This window comes from Nomascus leucogenys, chromosome 13 (genome assembly GCF_006542625.1).
Source record: "Nomascus leucogenys isolate Asia chromosome 13, Asia_NLE_v1, whole genome shotgun sequence".
Lineage (NCBI taxonomy): Eukaryota > Metazoa > Chordata > Mammalia > Primates > Hylobatidae > Nomascus > Nomascus leucogenys.
The window spans coordinates 62,142,130-62,164,678 of record NC_044393.1 but is presented as its reverse complement, the minus strand read 5'-3'; the positions used below and the strand labels follow the sequence as shown (position 1 = coordinate 62,164,678).

The 22,549-nt window shown below is 36.9% G+C and overlaps 2 protein-coding genes across 4 annotated transcripts; both read left to right on the top strand.

Annotated features, from left to right (window-relative positions):
• Nucleotides 1–9,067: 9,067 nt before the first annotated feature.
• On the top strand, nucleotides 9,068–12,886 carry LOC105740730 (probable methyltransferase PMT11). The gene is given in 3 exon segments (XM_012512035.2): nucleotides 9,068–9,151; nucleotides 12,398–12,554; nucleotides 12,557–12,886. Coding segments are annotated over 3 exon segments (543 nt in total). The 3' UTR covers nucleotides 12,859–12,886.
• On the top strand, nucleotides 12,819–20,741 carry GPR85 (G protein-coupled receptor 85). Of its 3 annotated transcripts, none has more exons than XM_003261208.3 (3): nucleotides 12,819–12,994; nucleotides 13,181–13,298; nucleotides 14,400–20,741. In XM_003261208.3, the coding sequence occupies exon 3, from the start codon at nucleotides 14,570–14,572 to the stop codon at nucleotides 15,680–15,682; it is 1,113 nt and encodes a 370-aa protein (XP_003261256.1). In that variant the 5' UTR covers nucleotides 12,819–12,994; nucleotides 13,181–13,298; nucleotides 14,400–14,569; the 3' UTR covers nucleotides 15,683–20,741. The 3 variants fall into 3 exon arrangements, with proteins under 3 accessions (XP_003261256.1, XP_012367753.1, XP_004090245.1); XM_012512299.2 differs by having other exon boundaries at nucleotides 12,902–12,994; nucleotides 13,184–13,298; XM_004090197.3 differs by lacking the exon at nucleotides 13,181–13,298 and having other exon boundaries at nucleotides 12,907–12,994.
• The last annotated feature ends 1,808 nt before the right edge of the window (nucleotides 20,742–22,549 follow it).

The window sequence follows — 22,549 nt, the reverse complement described above, 5'->3', positions numbered from 1 at the left end:
TTTATACACACACACACACACACACACACACACACACACACACGTCAGTTGGTGATAGAAATACAAAGAAAAATAAAGCACAATAAGAAAAATAGAAAGGAATCGGTGGGGAGGGATGCTGTTTCACAGAGGTTAGGCAGGGAGGGTATCTCTGAGAAGGCGATATATCAGGAGAGAGCTGAAGGAAGTGAAAGATAGAGCCATGTGGCTGGCTGAAGGAAGTTTCCACACACAGAGAGAACGGCAGGTCCTGAGATGAAAGCATGCTTAGTGTGTTCAAAGAACAGCAAAAAGTGAGGAAGATATCAAGTGTAAATGAGACCAGAGGGTTACCAGATCGTGTAGGTCATGGCAGGGACTGAGGGTTTCTGGCAGACAAGAAATACACTCTAATGTTCTAAGCAAATCACTTTTGCTCTTAGGAGAATAAACTCCACATTGGAAAAGGTACCAGAGAGAGACCAACTTGGAGGCTGTTGCAACGGCTTTAGGAAAAGAAGATGGTCATTTTGTCAAGGGAGCCAACAGGGAGGGGCTGAGGATTGTTTTCCTCCTAACTCTCTGCGGCTCCTGTGCCATCTTCTTAACTTGTTTATCTTGCTCTTCTGATGTTTTAACATTCATTCATTTTTTGAGTCTTGGACCTTTGCCTTCTCTTCTCCCCATACTGTCTCTCTTAGAAAATTTGTCTGTCTCCAAGCTTCCTCTTTCAGAGTATGGCCCCAGGGCTTCTCCTATGAGCAGATAATTTCCATTTGGCTGGCCCTGACTCTCTGTGTTCAAGTTTTAAGACAAACTAGTGCTAATAAATGATGCCATGTGACTGCATGGCTGTCACCTCATATTCATTTGCTAAAATTTAACTCATCTTCCTGTCAAACTGAATGCCTTGTCTGATTGTATGTGTGTCTGTGTGTGCATGTGTATGTGTGTGTGTGTCCATCAATCTCCTAGCCAGCCAAGCTTGAACTTGTTCTACGCCCATCCTCAGCTATAATTTTGACCTACTTTGGTTCTTTCTCATTGCGTTTCCTCCACTGACTCTTCTATCACCATAGTACTCATGCTTGGACAATTTTTCATAGCTCAAATACTTCAGAATTGTAAAGTCTCTGGCTATCATCAGCCTGGCAAGGAGAAAAAAATGAAGGAAGGGGGGTGGATTAAATCTAAATCAGTGGTTTTCATCTGTGTTAATCAGACACGCAGGTTCCACAGAGCTGCCTGGATAGCTGCCAGAATCAAGCAGTAAGAGACCTTCAGGCTGTGGCTCCAGTCCCCAGCTCCAACCCTGCTTAACTCACAGCAGCTCTTTCATTATCTGTTTTATATGTGAGTTCCAAGTATGATCACATCTGAAAATTTGTACGACTACCCTAAGAAAAAAGTTCAAAAACCATTGTTAGGTGACTTTTTAAGGTCCTCATTAGCTCTAAATTTTTAATCCTTTGGACTCCAGTAATATAATAACAGTATTAGAGAAAAGAAATGTCTAGTTTAGACTTCTACTTATTACATGCATTTTTAGATCAGTTACGGCTCTGACAGCTTGAAAAGTCTGAATGAGTTTAGGGTAAAATACAGAAACCATTCTGGGTTTCCAGCAGTCAACAGTACAGTGTAATAAACCTATAAAAGCCCAGAATATTTGTAATGAAGTTGGCGAACACTTCTAACACAACACACTTTCCGAAGTCCGGAAGAGCTCAACCTTCTTGCCAAACTGAATCACATTCTGATAAAGTGTTTTCCATAGTCCATCTGTGTTTAAACAGAGGCAAGATATGATGAGTGGGAATTTCCAGATTCATATGTCCCATAGATATTTGAACTTTTTTTGGCTTTTTCTTTGTTTCATGCAACTTTGCAAAAGTAAATAAATAAATACCATTTAACATGCCTAAACAGCTTCTCTGGCCTTCATGGTTTGGGAGATGGAATGCAGTTCAACGGGTTCTGGTTAGTTAGGTTTCTATGTGACCAGTTGCTGAGAGAAACCTTATAGGCAGAGTGCCTCAAAGCCTTACCTCACTCACATAGTAGGGCAGCTGAGACTTCACCAGGGCTCAAGTCTTGGAAAGTGATTTTTCTCTTCAACTCTGGTCACCAACCTGACTTTTCTGCACCTGATTAACTCTGGGACTATAGGAATTCATCTAGGCATTATTATCCTTATCTATACACAAAGACTTTATGCCTGATGAGTTAAAGCTGGTTGGAGCTTTGGAAATGTATCTAATCTGAATTAAGATGTCCTGTAAATGTTGTATAATACACACTGACTTTTGAAGACTTACTGAGAAAAGAATATATAAAATATCTGTTTAATAATTTTGTATTAATTATATCTTGGCATAATATTTGGATATATTGGTTTAAATAAAATATATTATTAAAATTAGTTTTACCTGTTTCATTTTACTTTTTTATTTTGGCTGCTTGAAAATTTAAAATTACATACATGGCTCACATTAAATATCTGTGGACAGCGCTGATCTACACCCTAGAGGCACTGTGGCATACTGAAAGCACATAATATTTAGTGTCAGAAAAACCTAAATCAAGTTTCTGGTCTTATTACTTCTTTAGGTAGGTCACTTAGCATAAACGCTAACTTTTCCATTGACCTTAGCAAGTTATTACATCTCTGTGTGCCTCACATAAAATGAATTTTCTCTTCAGTAAAATGGAATCATAAAACCTACCTTATAAGGTTTTGTGAAAATGAAATAATAACTGTGAAGAACAAAACCTGTCATATTAATAGTACCATATAACTATTAATTATTCATATCTCTCAACTTGGTTTTCATTATATTGAAAGGAGAATGATACTTTAAAGGATGAGGTTATAATCCAATGAAATAATATATTTAAAATTAATTTATAAATCATTACAACTAGGCGCATATGAGTAACGGTTCAGCTCTAAAAGTCAACAAATCTAGGCAATGCTTGATGGTCTTTACCAAGTTCAAGTCCTGCCAAAGTAGATATAAGTTCAGCTTTCACATCTTTTCACTCTAGTGTATCAGGAGGTTGGTCTACTATTCATAATTTTTTATTCTATTACAGACTGTGTTCAAAGTGAAGTTTTAGTAAAAAGTCAAAAAAGCTTAGGATTGATGTTAACCTCACCCGATACTTGTGTATATACACATATGCTGGGCATTTAACTTGCTTTCTCAATAATTTTGATACTGCATAGTTACTAGGTTGACTTGAGGCTTTCTATAACATATTGTCCTTTAGAAGTATGTGGACATACTGTGAGAAAAAAGATTTCAATCATCATATATGGTACAGCTCCTGAAGGGAAGGAAGAGATTATTTTTTAATTTTTTTTCAAAGATTCATAAGTGCTTGAAGATTTATTAGGAGAAATAGGTTCAAAGGAGTCATTTAATTTTTAATTGTGATAATTTTTTTAATGATACAGGGTATCACTCTAAAGCCTAGGCTGGAATACAGTGGCACAATCATAGCTCACTGCAACCTTGAACTCCTGGGTTCAAGGGATCCTCCCACCTCAGCCTGTGGAGTAAAGTTAGGATTACAGCTGTGTGACACTATGCCCAGCTAATTTTTTAATTTTATTTATTTTATTTTTATTCAGTAGAAACGAGGTCTTACTATGTTTCCCAGGCTGGTCTTGAACTACTGGCCTCAAGCTACACTCCTACCTTGTGCTGGGATTACAAGAATGAGCCACCACCCCCGGCCCTGTGATAATTTTTTTAAATGGAAACATTCATTAATTTATTCCACTAATAATTGCTGAATGCCTACCTTGTGACAGGCACTACTATAGGAACAGGGACACAAAGACAGTCAACCCAGACTCAGATCTTGTCTTCTTGGAGCTATGCAGTATCAAAATTACAGAGACAGCAGGTTAAATATCAAGCATATGTGTATATACATACACAACTTCAAGGGTGACGTTGGCATGCATCAATCCAACTTCCTTGACTTTTTACTAAAACACTATTTTGAACATAGTTTGTGAGTAGGATCAAAAATTCAGTCCATCTCTTCACCAAATGTCAAGTTATGTATGTTCTTCTGTAGTAGTAAGACTCATGAAACTCCAGCAAGAATCTCACCTATTTGATGCCAGATGGCACAAAAAACAAACCATTTATAGAGTGGAGAACAAGTAGACTATACACAAAAGTACTGCTGCTGCATGATTCCTAGTCTTTCAACTAAGTGCCAAGGATTTATGTGCTTTAACTCCCATTAGAATTTACAGAAATCAACAGCGCATGAATGGAATAAACAATCCTTAACTGGAAAATGAAGTCTTGAAGATCCCCAAGATAAAAGCGTGCCTTTTATATGTTTTTGATAAGGATTTTTTAATTGACAAATAATAATCATCTATATTTATGGGGTATAACGGGATGTTTTGATCTATGTCCACATTATAGAAAGAGTCTATCAAGCTAATTAACATATTAGTCACCTCACTAATTTATCTTTTGTTGTGAAAGAACATAAAAAATCTATTTTATCAATTTTGAAATATGCAATACATTATTATTAACTGTGGTCACCTGAAGTGCAATAGGTCAGTAAAACATTTTCCTCCAGTCTAACTGAAACTTTGTACCCGTTGATTAACATATTCCCTTTCTCCATCCTTCTCCCTGCCGTCTATTGCCTCTGGTAACCACTGTTCTACTCTCTGTTTCTGTGAGATTGACTTTTTTAGACTCCACAAATAGATCACAGTATTTATTTTTCTGTGCCTAGTTAATTTCACTTAGCATAATATCCTCCAATTCCATCTATGTTGTTACAAAAGACAGAATTTCTTTATTTTTTAAGATTGTGTATTACTACATGGTGTGTATATACCACATTTTCTTCATATATTTATCCACAGTGATGGATACGTTGCTTCCATCAAAGGAAGTAATAGCTTTGTCTATTCATCCACAATGATGGATAGGTTGGCTATTGTGAATAATGTTGAAATGAACATGGGAGTACAGATATTTCTTGGACATACTGATTTCAATTCCTTTGGATATACACCCAGAAGTGGGATTGCTGGATGATATGGAAATTCTATTTTTAGTTTTTTAAGGAAGCTCCATATTATTTTCCAAAATGGCTGTACCACTTTACATCCCCACTAACAGTATACAGGGCCTCCCTTTTCTCCACATCCTTGCCAATACTAGTTATCATTCATCTTGTTGTTAATAGCCATTCTAAGGGCCTTTTAAAATCAAATTTTAGAACTGTTTAGATTGTAAGTGGAGAGCAGATCACACAATGTTCTGACTTTGCTTATTGGAGGCTGACTGCTGAAGAGCTGCCTGGTGTAGTGGAAAACACTCTCTGGCCCGAGTCTGCAGACCAACTGGGTCTTAGTCCCTGACTCAAGCATACATGTTTTAGATGTAGAAGAGCCAATGTATGTGAAAGTATTTTATATAATGCTATGCAGCATATACAACTGTACCTGTATACAGAACATTCCTGAACTGGTGAATGCCTGAAATTTTAAATTTTATGTGATGGAATTGTTGTTTTTAATTAACTGATCAGATCTACTATGAAAGAAATGCAAAAGACCCATGGCTCCCTTAGAAGAAACCTGCTAGAAAAAAGTTGGAGCTTACAAAGACCTGTGGTTGTTGAAAGATTTAATACAAGTAAAAATGAAATAATAGCAGTCCTGGAGCTGCACACCACACCCCCATAGTAACTAGAGGAGGCACCAGACTAATTAAAATTGCCAGAAATTTCCACATTCAGAATTCTCACAAGAGGACAGGTCATTTACCCGGATGCCTTCCAGTTTTTTACCTGGACTACTGCCTTTCAGTTTACCTAGACAACTGTTTGCCAAAACAACCAGAAACTAATTCTGAAAATGTTAGAATCATAGCTTTATTCTACAATCATAATTGGGATTAAGTGATATGAAATGCACAAGTCAAAAAATATTGGAACCCTGGGCATGGGACCATTCCTACCTCCACCTCCTAAGCTTGTTCACATGCCCACCGCTATGCAGTATAGTGCCATTCAGAGAGATGATGGGTAACAGCTAGAAGCACAGATTATAGGGTTTGTAGATGTAAGGCATTTGGTATTTTAAATCTCTATAAACAAGACACATTTTTCATAATACATGCACGCAACAGTATTCTTTATATCCCATAGAAATGATTAACGGCCCATTAACTATAGCCGTGCCAGAAAACAACTGCTATAAATCACATACCAACTGCCAATACAGGATGCTGTGATTCTAGATCAGATAAAGGAGAAAGGCAATCCCAACCAAATTCTATGTGCTGAAATTGTATGCACCCAGCCCTAGTCATTACTACCTTCTGAAAGTGAGCTGCTGCTACCCTGTTTTGAATTGTTGGAGGTTTCGTTCTGTGCTTCCTTGTTCCAGAGATTAGAAAATCTTATTATCAGCTCTGAACTGTGTTCAAGCTCAGAGGACTTAAAGAGTGATTTGGCTGGTAGCTTTTTTTTTATTATATTCAATTAGTAAGATGAATAGGCACTATTTTATATGAGAACTTCTTATATTCAGCTCTAATTTGTGCCTGGTAAAGAAGGGGAAGGAATATTTTTTAAAAGGAGGACAAATAAAATGCAATAAACTATAATCCTGATTTTTACCCAAGATTAATATCATCTTGCAGTCTTTTTCTGAGAAACAACCAGTTTCTGTTTCAACCCCTTTGCTTTCTGTCCTATGGGTAATTATTAATAATCCACAGGCAAAATTAGAGCAGAAAGTATCCATCATTTAAAAGTTTATTTTTATATTGTTGAGCTTTTTACTTCTGTACTGATAAATTAAGGTCCTTTTTTCAGGATGCACCACCCTTTTGGCTATTAAAAAATTAATGATTGCAAGTCCAAAGCCAGATAAAAGCTGCAGATATTTTGTCATCTATTTGAGCACCAGGTTATGAACTCAAGGCATAAAATATCTGCTCTTGGCTCATAATCTGCATGACAGACATTAACTTATTAGAAAATGGTTTAAAATTACTGAGTAGTAAAGCAAATAAAGAATTATGTAAATGCTAATGTAATAAGGCTAAAAAGCAAACAAAATTTCCCCAAATCCAGAGTAAATCTTTGGCCAAAAAAACTTTCTGCCCATCATACAAATAATTATCCCAACCTTACGAAATTAAAAACATGGAGTCCAGTTGGAGCCTGTGCCATTGTCTTTCTTCTTCTTTTATATCCTCCCAAACAGTGCCTAGTACAGCATTTTTTATGTAGTAGGGTCATAAATTCCCATTGAACAAAAATGTATCCAGTATCTTTGATATGCCAGGGATGAATAGTGACAAAATAATAGAGCTCATATTCTCATGGAGTCTAGAACATTCATTAAATGAATGAAATAATGCTACCCCAGGACTTATTCTTAATATAGTCCTTTTTAATGTGAAATTAGACATATGATAGCACTCTTCTGTTTTAATCAAATGTTAACCAAATTAAAGTAGTAACCATATTTATGAGGGGTGGGAATTTTAGTTTTGTCTTTGTTTTTATTTTATAGGGTTAAGTTGTAAAGTTTAAAAAAATAAGAGAAATGAAAGTGGAAGGACTAAACAGAATGCAAGTTTGGTTAGTCAATATGAGAAGCTCTTTAATTATAGTCTAAGGTAACTTTACTTATCTTAGAGTCCTTACTTTCAGCCGTGTTTTAATTATGTTCATTTGTCAAAAAGCTGAACACCACAAAAGCTTAAATAACCATAATCTGCTCATAATGGTCCTAATGCACTGCATGACTGAGATAACCTCTGAATAGTCAAAGAAAAAATACCTCATACTTCTAGAGTTTTAAAAATTATATTGCATTTTTATTTCATGAAAATTTACAATGCATGTAAGATACGTGTGACTCTCCATTAACCTGAATATTAAATTAACTTCCTATTTCTTAATTATTTTACCAACACTTGCTTCTTCTTCCCACCTACCCATCCAATACATTCACATGCACACACATTCACACCCATGACATATCCATGTGGGGCTCACTTTTTTGTTTTACATGGTTGAGGCTAACTGCATCTTAAAAAAAAAAAAAGGCAAAGGTGAATGAGACAACTTAGAAAATTTTAACAGACAAAGGGCTTTTCCTCTAAGCTCTAAAGTTTTACCAGGCACTAGTAGGAAAACTTGGATTTGCTCTTCTCATTCACAAGGTCACATTTCAGTAATGTGTAGTTTAAAAAGAGCTTAAAGACTTCCAGAAGAAGAAACCATGCTGTATTTATTCAAATAACCATCACTTTGTTCATAAAACATCAAGAGAATTCACTCAAACCTTTATCACTGAGACAGTGCTGTCATTAACGACAAAACAGTTTCTTAGCCTGACCTCATAAGCCTTTAAGCCTGTGTCCCTCACTTGTTAATCCCTTATAGTCCGACTTTCTCTTCTGAAACTGCTTTCTCAAAGATTGCTAATGATTTTCCTCATCCCCAGATCCAAGGATATCTTCTTACGTGTTGTTCTTCTAAATCTCCGAGTCACAACTGACACTGATGATCACTCCTTCTTTGAAATTCTCTCCTCCCTCAGGGTCTATAACATAGATGATCGTCCTCTTTTGGTTTGTTTTATGTCTGGTTCTTCATAATCTTCCTGTTTCTTATATGTAGGCATTCTCTTTGTTTTTCGGTTTGTTCAGATGGAGGGGAATGGGCATACTTGTTTATTTGTTTAACCTCAACCTTCTTCTCTCTCAACAATCTCTCCCTTGGCAATGCCGCCCAATAGTTTCTCTATAAGTACTTTCCGAATTTGGGCTCTTCACTTCCAACTGAGTATAACACATCAACATTTGAATATTCCACCAGCATTTCACATTCAGCATGTCTAAAATTAACTCACTCTTTTCCTTACCAAACCAGCTCCTTCTTTTTTAACTTTTGTTTCCTCTGGTTAACGGTGTCTTCTGCCTCCCAGTTCTTCTCCAAGTTCCAAACCTGAGAGTCTGTTCTTACCCTTTGATCTCCTTTGCTTCCCTGAGCCAATTACTCCACAAGAAATATGGCTCCTCTTACTTTGCTTCTTTTCATTTTTCCTGCTCCACTTCCATCAGTTCAGGCTTTCCCTACTGTGATGTGTCCACCTGTAAACTGGTCCTACCTCCCGATTTCTTATTTCTTGCAAGATCTAGCACAGTGCCTTATACAGAGTTGGAGGAGCTCAAGAAATGTTTGTTAAAAAAATTGAATAAAGGAACAAGTTTTAAAGTTTTCTGAGAGAAGGAAATTGTCAACATAAAGGGAAGAAGAAAAGGTAAACTGCTGAGTTTTCAAAAGCCTGGCAGTTAACTTTAAAATTAAAAATGAATTATATTAACACTTTGGAACCTGTTATGGGGCAGAGCAGAGAGAAAAGTCTAACAAATGAAGCTTTTAGCATTTTGGAAAGAAGAATGCCAGATTTTTAATCTTTTAAAAACTCATTAACATTCTGAAAAAATTTCACTGTTCGGGATGTTCACAATTATGGTTATTCCCAACTCCCAAGTCATGATTTGTCTAGCATATTATTTCACCATTCTGCTCCTCAAATAGATGAATATAATGCCCTAAAAACTTTCAGTTACTTAGATGGCACTGTGAAAAAGGTCACCTTTTGCAGCAACTAAGATGTGAAAACCATTATCAACTAAGATGTGAAAGCCATTATCAAAACCATTATCAACTAAGACATGAAAACCATTATCAAAAAAGGGAGATGTATAATCTCCCTTTCTATGAGTCACTTATTCCAGGTTAGTGATTTTTTTTTAAATAATCAATCAGAAAGTGTTTCTGTTCAAAAACCCCCAATGAGAGCCTTTCTTACCAAGATAGCTAAAGTTTTAAAGAAAACTTTAAAAAGGCTCTTTTTCATATACAACTTTAAATTTTGGTAACAGTTGAGAGCACCAAAGACACGTGTTTTATGCTTTAAGCAGAAGACATGTCATTTGAAATGAATTACTAAAAATCTTTTATTTAGAATGTTTATTCTAGTCTATTATTCTCTGTAATTACCAAGTGTTATTTCCTGACACACACTTTCATGTAAACAATGCACAGGAAAAAAACGCTGTTTTTGCTGATCATGATACTATGCATCAGTTGGCAAAAATCTGAAATAGATTACTTTTGAAAGCAAGGTCATTGGTTTTTAAAATAAAGAACCAAATTAAGCAAATTATATCCATTTTCCTAATACACTGATCAATATAGTACATGCAATATTCCAACAGTTTGTAAATCTTCAGAATCCTTCGAACCCAAGGATTAGGGCATGTAGTTTTGTTGTATTTGCTTTGTTCTTTTACTCTTAACCTGAAAATCAAATTTTCTGGGTTTGGTGATGTAGGCAATAAAAAAAAGAAATTAGTTAAGACCAATTAAGCCTATGATCTAAACAATTTGAAGCAACAACTTTACATTTGAGAACTTGTAGATGATATGAAACTTTTGTCAGCTATTAAACATGTTTTTTAAAGCCCTGCTAATGAAAGATGTAGCTTCCAATGTTTTCTCCAGTAGAGTTAATGAGCTAGATGGAAAATATCTCATTAATTTCTTGAGTCCCCTTGTGAGGCAAGAAAATGACATTCTTATCTAACAGCTGGAAAAGCTGAAGAATTAGTGGATGTAACTGTGCTCAACTGCAAAGGAAAAAAATAGCTTTTCTATACGCTGAGATGTGGATATGAAAGAATATTGCATACACACATACCCTCTCCCTTATTTTTAAGGAATCAATATCTGCTTAAAGAATAAGACTAGTTAAAACCCTTGGATCTTGGCCCTATAACTTCTGGCAGAGTATATTATTGCTTCATGGCCTGGCAGTGCAGTGACTCTTTTCATTTACTTTTAAATAGCTTTTCCCTAATCTGTACAACCTAACATCTGACCAATTATGAATTTTCAGCAAACTTAAGTCTCTTATTCTATACATTTTTTTAAAAACTGTAAAATTCAGGAAATAACTCTTTGCAAAGTACATTGAAGCACTTATTGGGAAGCAAAAAAGCACAAGTTGAAGTGATTTGTAGTTTCATAAAAATGAATTTGACATTTTACTTAGAAGTTGCAAACCACCACACGGTTTTGAGTTTTGAATTCATTTGCTTTGCAAAAAGTGGAATGTTTTACTTGAATGGAAATGCCCTCAAGTTACTGCTAGCATGGCTATAGGATTGATTTTTCTAGGTTAAGGGAATGCCAAAGTTTAGTGCCTTGTGTGTATTATTTTCTAAAGAAACAAACTATCATCCATGTATTTAAATGGATGTAGGAAATTCAAGAACAAATCAGGGAAATTTAACATCATTTCAGTATTACCAACATAGGGCTTTGTGTAACGACTGTGACATCAAGCTTTAAACAGATAAGGCTTTACCTCGGCTCGTCCAATAGAAATACAGTATGTAAATTAACCCATATTATCTGTATGCTGATTGGCCTGAGTTCCCCTGAATGTCACAATCTCACCACCCAGCAATGAGGTATTTTACTGCTGTCTCGAGATCAGATTATTACTGTAGAGAAGATTTTTATTTTTTGTTTCATTAACAGATTATAATAAAGCAAAAAGCATACAGAAAAAGAAGCAGATGTTTTACATTGGGAATTAATGAAAGCGTGTCTGCTAGTTTTGGGTAGGAGAACTGGGAAGTTGTTGCTTAAAATTTTATATCACCTCCACAAACAAAACTCTTCCGAAATGGTAAAATAAGAAAATTCATGATTCTGAGGCATTCCTAAGCACCCACGTGTCAGGCTTTGTGGTGTCTGTGGTGTCATCCGACCTTTTGGACTGGTGTAAGTTTTATGTATTTGCTATATTTCTAGTATTTTTCATCTGTAATAACAAAGGGGAAAAAAGGAAACTCGTACACATAACTGCTTTGACATCACCCATCAACGGTCAGCCGAACTTGCAAGAGGGGAAAAGGAATACTGTTGCTTGGTGGGTGGAATGCCAGGAATAGCCATTTAAACATTTTATAAGCCTGATTCTTTAGTGACCTCCTTTAAGGTAGACTGAAGGTAAATCATATTGTAGTTGTCCTCTGAACTTAGCTTTCTCCCTACTTTTACGCATATTTGCGTGCATTGGAGAATAGAAGATGAATAACAAAGAGCTGCCCTAACGTGCCTCCCTTCTTCCCCATTGACAAGATTTTTAACTGTGGGAAAAAATAAATCAATCAATCAATAAATAAATAACTTTTTTTATTTTTTCCCATTCTTTTCTTGTCTTTTTCCAGCTAACCTGCAAATTTAAAGGTTAGCTGGAGACATCATTTAAAAAAAAAAAAAATCTAAAACAAGCCTCCGGTGGTTTGGACCATCCTAAAAGAAAAAGGAAGAAAGTGTTTGGGGAAGGTTAGGGTTCCGGGAAGCTGAGGGAGGGGGCGGGCGTCCCAGGCACTGTGACTTCCTCTTGCGCTGCCTTTGGGAAGAGGATGGGCCTGAGGTCCTGAAAGGGCCTTTCCAGTCCCCCACTACAAATGCGGGGAGGGAAAAGTTCAGAAGCAGCCGCGAAGGGACAAAAGCTTAATGCTGCCAGTTGAACTGGACAGGGCAGTCAATAAACCCAGCCAGCTCTGGAGACAGGTAGGGGCTCCTGTTGGTTCCACAGAGGCTGAAGCAGCCCCGCCGCCGCCCTCGCCACCGCAGCCGCCGCCGCCGCCGCCGCGGCCCCTGCGTTACTGGGGGAGACGGTGCCGCTGCGACAGGGGAGGACGCGGCTGGAGCTCAAGGAGGCTCCAGCGCGCAGGCGCCGCCGAGCCCTGCCTGGATGCTCAGTCAAGGCACTAAGGCAAAAAAAAAAAAAAAAAAAAAAGAAAAAAAAACAAAAAACAAAAAAAAAAAAGAAAAAGAAAAAAAGAAAAAAAAAATCAGCAATTTATAGAAAGAAGAAGCTATAGTCTGTCGGGATATCCAACACCAACAGGTAGGAGGATATACTCTTGGTTAAGTTTGGGGGATGTGGGGGAATGCACAGTGTTGATGAAACTGCAGGTTCACCGAGAAAGAGCCCTCCCTCAGGTTGTGTGTGTGTGTGTGTGTGTGCGTGCGTGTGTGTGTTTTGTGACAATAAACTGCATAATGGAAGTACATTCAGACAATGCATCTTCAGTAGGGCTTACTGAGAGCTCCATTTCTGGAAAGCCTTTCAAGACTGAGGACTATCAGACTGCGAATCACCGGGAACGGTTCCTTTGCAGCACAGAAGCAATCTCTCTCCCCATCTTCGCGTATGTAATGCATGTCTCTCTCTCTCTCCCCCTCCTCCACCCTCCCCCCATTATAAATCCAGGGGTGGCGGATTTCAGGTTTCGTAATGTTGCATGATGCGATCGGTATTTACCCGAGGATGTACCGGTGGGGAAATTAAAATCATCGAACGCAGTTTTGCCTGGGCTTCCATCAGCATATTCCGGGCCAGTGAGAAGTGGCAGAGGAAACACGCTTGGTGGGAATAACAGAGGAAGCCGATTTCCCTGGTGTGGTCCAGGCACCTACGAGACAATGTGCATTTTGTTTTAAAAAGAAGCCAATTGTGATTTGCAACAAAGGTTATCAGTGTAAATGGGAAAGGCTTAATTGCCCAAGAAATACAGGTTCATGTTATATTCATTTGAATCCAGGCAGCCAAGGTTTACAAATGGAAGTGCATTATTCCTCTGGGTGTGTTTCCCTGTCCAATATTTACATTAACCATTTTAATAATCATGTGGGCTTAAAAGATTTGCCAGAAATGGGGGGTAGGGTGGAGAGGGAAAGACAAATGATTAAATCACATCAAATCTTGGGACAAGTAAGTTCCTATTAATTTTGAAGTCTAATTTTGAAATTTTGCTTTAAGATGAATCAACAAATACTCTTATGCAGCATGAATAGTGGCACTTAAGATATATTTTGCACGGGTTCTTTGGACCCACATCAAACAGAGAAGCTGCCTGTGAAACACTGACAGATACTAACAGATCTCAAATAAATGTAGGTAGTGTCTCTGCCTCCTAATAGCAATCTTGTAGATTCCATTGCAATTCTAGTGGTTAATTCCTGGGCTGGCATATTTTACAAGAATGGGACATTTTATTCCTTCTCTCCTAAAGGTACCCTATCAAATGTATATTGTCCAAAATAGGGACATTTTAAAATTCACTTAGCTTGGAATACTAAACAAACCAATTCTCTGAAATCTCGAGCAAAAATATTTAGTAAAGCAAATATTAGTATTCAAAATTAAAACTTTATTTGCTTCCCCATAAGTGAACAGCTTTGTTAGCACTGTCTGACATCATTGCTTGTTAACTTAAGAACTGATAGCTCTTTTTTTTTTTTTTTTCCAGATATTCTGATGGCAAAACAAGTGGAAGAAAAGAGGAAGCATGACTGCAGATCAGATCAGTTCTGTTTGTGGATTATATTTTCAGTAAAATGTATGGATCTATCTTTTCCTTGTTCTTATATCTAGATCATGAGACTTGACTGAGGCTGTATCCTTATCCTCCATCCATCTATGGCGAACTATAGCCATGCAGCTGACAACATTTTGCAAAATCTCTCGCCGCTAACAGCCTTTCTGAAACTGACTTCCTTGGGTTTCATAATAGGAGTCAGCGTGGTGGGCAACCTCCTGATCTCCATTTTGCTAGTGAAAGATAAGACCTTGCATAGAGCACCTTACTACTTCCTGTTGGATCTTTGCTGTTCAGATATCCTCAGATCTGCAATTTGTTTCCCATTTGTATTCAACTCTGTCAAAAATGGCTCTACCTGGACTTATGGGACTCTGACTTGCAAAGTGATTGCCTTTCTGGGGGTTTTGTCCTGTTTCCACACTGCTTTCATGCTCTTCTGCATCAGTGTCACCAGATACTTAGCTATCGCCCATCACCGCTTCTATACAAAGAGGCTGACCTTTTGGACGTGTCTGGCTGTGATCTGTATGGTGTGGACTCTGTCTGTAGCCATGGCATTTCCCCCGGTTTTAGACGTGGGCACTTACTCATTCATTAGGGAGGAAGATCAATGCACCTTCCAACACCGCTCCTTCAGGGCTAATGATTCCTTAGGATTTATGCTGCTTCTTGCTCTTATCCTCCTAGCCACACAGCTTGTCTACCTCAAGCTGATATTTTTCGTCCACGATCGAAGGAAAATGAAGCCAGTCCAGTTTGTAGCAGCAGTCAGCCAGAACTGGACTTTTCATGGTCCTGGAGCCAGTGGCCAGGCAGCTGCCAATTGGCTAGCAGGATTTGGAAGGGGTCCCACACCACCCACCTTGCTGGGCATCAGGCAAAATGCAAACACCACAGGCAGAAGAAGGCTATTGGTCTTAGACGAGTTCAAAATGGAGAAAAGAATCAGCAGAATGTTCTATATAATGACTTTTCTGTTTCTAACCTTGTGGGGCCCCTACCTGGTGGCCTGTTATTGGAGAGTTTTTGCAAGAGGGCCTGTAGTACCAGGGGGATTTCTAACAGCTGCTGTCTGGATGAGTTTTGCCCAAGCAGGAATCAATCCTTTTGTCTGCATTTTCTCCAACAGGGAGCTGAGGCGCTGTTTCAGCACAACCCTTCTTTACTGCAGAAAATCCAGGTTACCAAGGGAACCTTACTGTGTTATATGAGGGAGCATCTGTAAATCTTTAGCCTTGTGAAAACTAACCTTCTCTGCTGAGCAATTGTGGCCCATAGCCATATTTTGAGAAGAAATTCAAGAATGGAATCAGCAGTTTTAAGGATTTGGGCAACATTCTGCAGTCTTTGCAATAGTTCACCTATAATCCTATTTTAAATCTCAGAGTGATCCTGCTGACTGCCAGCGAAGGTTTGTAATTAAGAAAGGACTGAACCACTGCCCTAAGTTTCTTTATGTGGTCAAAAACTAGATAATGAAAGTAGCAGGTGCTAAGTATCAGTGCTAAATGCTCTGTATGTCACTACATATGAAAAAACATCAAAAAACAATTAGCATTGGACATCTTAATAAATTAACTTGACATGAGGTAAATGTGTTGATAAAAACTAATTTTAGAAGTTTGAAGACTTTAAAACATTTCATACTATTATTGTTTTGCAAAGACTAAAATATTTGGGGACTTAAAGTACTGTAATCCACTAAAGACGTGCCAATGAATTATTGGAATATCACACTTTAAAAACCGCCTTGTAAGTTCTAGGGAGCATTCCAAAGCAGTATATTGGTTCCAATTAGAGTTTACTTTTTTTGTATTAATACATTGCTATTTCTAAATACCAATTTCCTTATCTACTAGTAAGATTGCTAGCATTGAACTGTATTATGTGGTTTTCGTTGATTTGGTATAAAGTTTTTCCAATTCATTTATATTTTACAAATGCTAGATATTGGTCTGGGAGGCAACATTAATGGTAGCAACCTGTCACAACGGAGCAGTTCTAATAATGCAGAATAAACACATGTTGCCTTAAAGGGTTATCTAGTATCCTTCATCTTATTTAGCATTGGAGCAAATAGCCAAGGGAAATCAAATCAGTAACCGGTCATGATCATGCATCTGAAAGTGCATGAAAGATCATTTAGTACTTTTTCCTTTTTTCTCACATGGTTTGAAACTTAAAGTGCACATCACTGAAATAATGAGATTTTCTTCTGAGGTGTGCTACCCTTTCTAAAGTGTTCTAAGAAGCAGGCAGTTGATGTATGTTTATATTTTAAGTCAGCTGTTAAGGGGAGACCACAGCCTTAGTATGACATCCTGCACAATTTGTGAAGCATTTATTCTACTGAAGGCACAGTCTTGTTTATACTTTCTGCACATTCAGTGTATTGGTAGTTTAAATTATTTCAGTTTTAACTTGTGAAAGCTCTTATAATATGATTTCTGGTATTTTAGAAATACATTAGAGTCTGTGAGTCTCATTCTTTAAGATACAGATGTGTGAACTTCAATATAAAGTTGCATTTGCCAAAATTTACCCGTGTAGCCTGTTAATTTTCTTGAAATAAGTTTTACATTTTGGCACACAACAACTTTTTTTTGATCTGGGAGGCAAGCACAAACTAGGAAGACTAGCTTTATTATGGTTTTGCTTTTTGATTCTTGTAGCTACTATATTCCAGACTGGAAATACATGAATGATAATCAACATAATGCTGATAAACTGATATAATATTATCTGTAAAAGCATTATTTGGTAGTTTATTATAATCATCCCTCTATTATTCTTAAATGCCAGTAGTATTTAGAGATGTGTACCTGCTTAGTTAATTGGCTCGGAATTTTAATATAAACATCACACTTTAATTTGGAGCCTAGTACCATAGAAATTTGGGGTTCTAAATATACAACTTGTAAGAAGGATGGTTTACACTAACACTATGACGAAACTAGGAAAAATTATTTTTGCTTGCTTTCTGTTGTTTTGTTTATTGGTTTGTTTTTGTGAAGTTTATTTTTTTTTGGTATTTGATAATTAAGATTAGGAATCTAATAGAACAGAATTCCGTATTGCTATAGTACTTCTGTAAAGAGAATATCAATATAAATAAGGAAAATAAATCAATGAAATGTTTCAATGATATATGCAACTATTCAGTTTTGCTCATATAAGGACAGCTCAAGCCATGAATTAGTGAGCATTCTGACCTCATTTTTACTTTACACCAAAGTTGATTAGATCTGAGACAAAATTTAATGCACAACAGTGAGTTGGATCTAGCAATAAAGTCTCTTTGGTACTGAAATCATTATCTAAAACAAAGGAAATGTTATCAAAAGATGTTCTGATAACATTGTGATTGCAACTCAAAAAAATTTACAGTAGAAACATAATTGCAATGATGATAATGACTAAGTTTGCTTAGAGGTTCAAATATCACCAGCAATCAGTAGAAAATTCAGCAATAATCTTAAGGCCAGAGAGGACAGGTTCACCATTGCATAGCCAAGAAAACAGATATGAGTTAAGAGTTGGGGATTGAGGAGTCAAGAGCAAGGGCCATGTGAAGCTGCCTGACTCCACCTAGCTATTTGGAATAACCGATTCCCACAGTTTTGGTAAGCAACCAGCCCCAGTAATCAGTGAGTCAGGCTGAACTGCAGTGACTTTTATTTAAGCCTACTCCTGACTAACTTGGCATTTGCAGGTCAAGCAGGAAGCAGTTGACAAGACACATCCTCAGTGAATCAATGCCATTTGTAACTCAACTGGTAACAGTAGTAATCATAAAAAATAAAAGCCTACTTCAGTGTCTTAATGACCAAATCACATTACCTATTTTAGCACTCATTCCAAAATTCAGTATTTAATGTAATTAATCTTTAATCCATAAAAATACATTCCCACTGTAGCGGGGCAGGGGGTGTCCAAATTCCCTGTGAGACTGATTATCAATAATAATGTGTCCTCCTCTTGGACTGAGCACAAATCTGAGCTGAACGGCCTTTAAACTGTTTTTCATAATAGTGGTGATATGTTTGCATGGATACGTCTGTACTATTTCATCTGGTTCATTTTGCACGTAATAGATTTATCTGTGAGATGCCTGGCTGAAGCTAGGCATTAAGTCTGTGACTGTGGAATCCTATGCAGGTATTAACCAAGGCAGAAAGAGGTGAGTAAATTGCCCATTTCTCCACAGAGACCCCATTTAAATAACACAAAATTAACCATAGTGATTTAGATGAAAAAATTATTTGTAGATAGGATAACCTATTGACTGAATCATCTTTTGCAGATATCAGCTGGTTGGATTTCATCACCAGGATTGTCTATAGAAGTTAACTGATTTATGATTGTTAACACACAAATACGGCCACTTATCCCTTTGCCTCAACTTCCATGGATGCTACCTGAATTGTTTGTTCATTTATTTACTTATTCAACAAATATGTGCTGGGTGCTGGGCTTGGTGCTGAGTGCATAGTGGAAAACAAAGCAGAACAGTCTCATTTAGATTTCTTAATCTAGTGGGAAAGAAACAATAAATACATAGTAGCAATGAGTTGTGAGTGTTAATATGGTAAAAATTCCCTAAGAAGAACTTGGTCATAATGGCCATAAATGGACTGTTCTCCATTTTCACTTCAGTGCCTTATCACCTATCTTTGCCCAGTGTTATTTGGGATCTCGTATATATTATATATACTCCCTCAACTGAGAGGGAACCCCCTCATTCTATTCAAAGCACCAGGAACCTTTCACCCACACTTAGACAAATCAGCGTGTTGTATTTTAGAACCAGCTCCCATGTAGTTAATTATATCTGCATGATAGCAGCAAAATCTATTTTCCCTTCCAAAGTTCCCTTCATATCCCAACTATCCACTTCCAAAACAGAGATATTTCAATTGCTTTGAGAGACATGGAGGTGTCTTTTCTGACATACTCATATCTTCCTGCAAGATAGGATGAAAATGCGTGGGTAAAAGGCAATCAAATGAATGACTTATTTGTGTGCATCTTACGATGACTTGCGGGGGTCCTCCCAAGTAACTTGTGAAACAGGGTGCATATCTTTTATTATTAAAACATGCCACCCCTTCAATGTTTTTATTGCTCCTTAATTGGAACACAATAAAACTCCCTAATCGCCTATCAGCTGAAAAGTTGGCTTGGCCTCCAAAATTTACTTCTATTGTAAGTACGATGAAACTGATTTATAACCATACAGATTACATTTTTCAGCTAAACTGTGTCATAATTAGTTGGATTGCACCTGGAATTACTGTAGGACAGTTGCAAACAGAGCCAAAACTCTTCACTTCTGTGTATTCACTATTGGATAAATTTACTGGGTTTCATTATTTCATGCCATGTGTAGCATAGACTGTATTATTATTAAAACAAAAGCAGTTTGCATTAATTTCATATTAAAAAGAAAAGAAAGAAGCTAAGATGATAAATGGTGATGTTTCAAATACTGGCTAAAGATGTTAATCAATGTAGATGGTAACCAGAATTGTGGGTTATTTATGGTTCTAAAACCTTGTGAGTTTATTTTTCTATGCAAAAATATATCATTTTCATGTTTGTTAATATTCTCTTATAAATGTTTTAAATGGAAATTGCAGGATATACTAAGAACTGTTTACTGCTGAAATTTTTTGTTGTTATTGTCAACTGTGGGCATGTCAGCGTTCTGTGAGTTTTCTAATTCCCTCAGAAACTTTTTTTACACCACTTTAAAATGGTAGAATTGCTCAGTTTTGAGGCAAAAATTCATAATTAGTCTGTATAGTGGTTAAAATGAAAATAACATTTGCAAATGACTGGAATTTCTTTTTTGGCCATCAGTCAAAACAGTCAAATAAGTTAAAGGCATATTTGAATTGGAGCAATGTAGAGAGAAGTTTTTGTTGTTGTTTGTTTTTTTTTTATAACTGTTTTTGCCTTATGCTGCAATGTAACAGGCTCTAAATAATATATTAAAACCAAAAGGCTTTAACTGTATGAAAAGATTATATAAACAAGTCCTGGTTTTTAAAATGGGGCAGGAGTTTTACATCATCCCTTTTTGCCAAAGGGATGATGTCCATTAGCTGCTCAATCCCTTTGGGTTAAAAGGCTTTTAAAGCCAGTTTTCCTCTCACCATAACAGGCAGTTATTACGAGGGCTGGCTCCCTGAAAGGTCCCCAGAGGAAAGCAAGGAGACTGTTTCCCTCTGAGTAAATGAAAAAAAAAAAAAAAAAAAAAAAAAGGCCTCAAAGCCACAGGTGGTTTGGGGTTTGGAATTATTCACACCTGACATTCACAGCTGCCTCCTTGGCTCCTTCTGGGGACATAGGACAACATCGTGGTCAGAAAGACCTAGGTTCCAAGTTCAGCTTGGAGGCAGAAAGTAATTCCTTTTTCTTCTGTGTTTGGAAAATAATAGATTATTGACACAAATATTAAAACTGATACTGTAATGCATTTCCTGGTTTGTGTGGTTTTGACAGACAATAAAGTAACATTTAACTTATAAGGGTATTCAAGATTATGGGATAAGGAAGCAAGTCATTCATTATCCCACAATATAAGGAAGATGACTATAATCCTACAATATAAGGAAAAGTGATTATAATTTTTAAAGCTGAATTGACACTTGAGCTTGAACTAGCTGTTTCTTTTCATAGCTTTCAGGGGGAAAAATCTGACTAAATAGATGAAAAAAGAGTTTGTTCTTTTTCATCCCAAAATTTAAAAGTTAAGAGATCATTTTCTTCTGTGAAAAAGGGAATTATTGAACATTTTTCTTAAGCATTTTTACTTAGACATAATTCAGTACAACAATCATTTATTGTGCATCTACTGCATGTGTGATTTTGGGCAAGTTATTTAACCTTTCTATTCCTCATCAATAAAAAGTGGACTGCAATGGTACATATGTCCTAGGGTATTTGAGAGGATTCAGGGAGTGTGCATCCTTGTGAAGCCCTTAGCAGAGTCTGACATCTTAAATAAATTTTATTTTTTACTGCGTATGAGGGGCTGGCCCTCTAATAGTTCACCGTCTAGCGGCAGAGACATCAACAAATTATGAGATGATGTGATAAGTGCTGTAAAGAAGATATGTGAGATAAGTGTTAAAGGAACACAAACAAGCAAGTAATTCTGTGAAAGTGGGAGCAGGAAGGTGAGATAGAAAAGGTGACACTTGAACTCAGTTTTGAAGGATAATTTTAATTTAATCTGTTTGACAAAGTTGAGAACGTCATTTCAGATAGAGGGAATAACAAGGTGAGCAAAAGGCAAAGAGATTTGAAGGCTCATGATGTGTTCAACATAGGGATTCACTAATCAGAGAAGTTTATGTGGTGTGGCTGGGATTTAGGTACTGAACTGGGAAGGCCGGCATGGTGCAGAGGTTAAAAAGCAGGACATTTGGAGGTTTAAGTCCTTATTCTGGCCCTTACTAGCCCTGTGGTCTTAAACAAATCAGTTAAACTCTTTGAGTCTCAATTTGCTTATCTGTAAATTGAGGAATAAGTAGTAGCGACATTTTAAGATTTGCTTCGAAGATTAAATGAGATAAAAATATAACTATTATTAAGTACTTACTATGTATCGAGCTCTGTTCTGAACACTTTTCATATATCAACTCAGTTGATTATCACAGTAATTAGATGCTATTATTATCTATACTTCGCAAATGAAGAAACTAAAGCACAGAGAAGTTAAGTAACTTGCACAAGTTGGCAAAGAATAGCTGTAAATCACTTAGTACGGTAACCAGCACGTTGTGAACTTCAGTAAATTCTGGCTATTGTTATTGTTATTACTGCTGCTACTGCTGGTTTTGTTTTGTTTTTTTGTTTTGTTTTCTTTTGTTCTTTTTAAATAGCTGACCAAGGTTAGAGACTAATGGGAGCAGAAGTGACTGAGCAGAAACAGAGCTCCCAGCCTTCAGAATTCAGCCCCACCTTGCTGCTCTCTCTCTCCTTTCCCACGGAGAATCTGAAGGAAGCAAAGAATAGTAGTTCTAATATCCCTCTCTGCTTTCATATAGGATTGTATTACTGCAGAAACA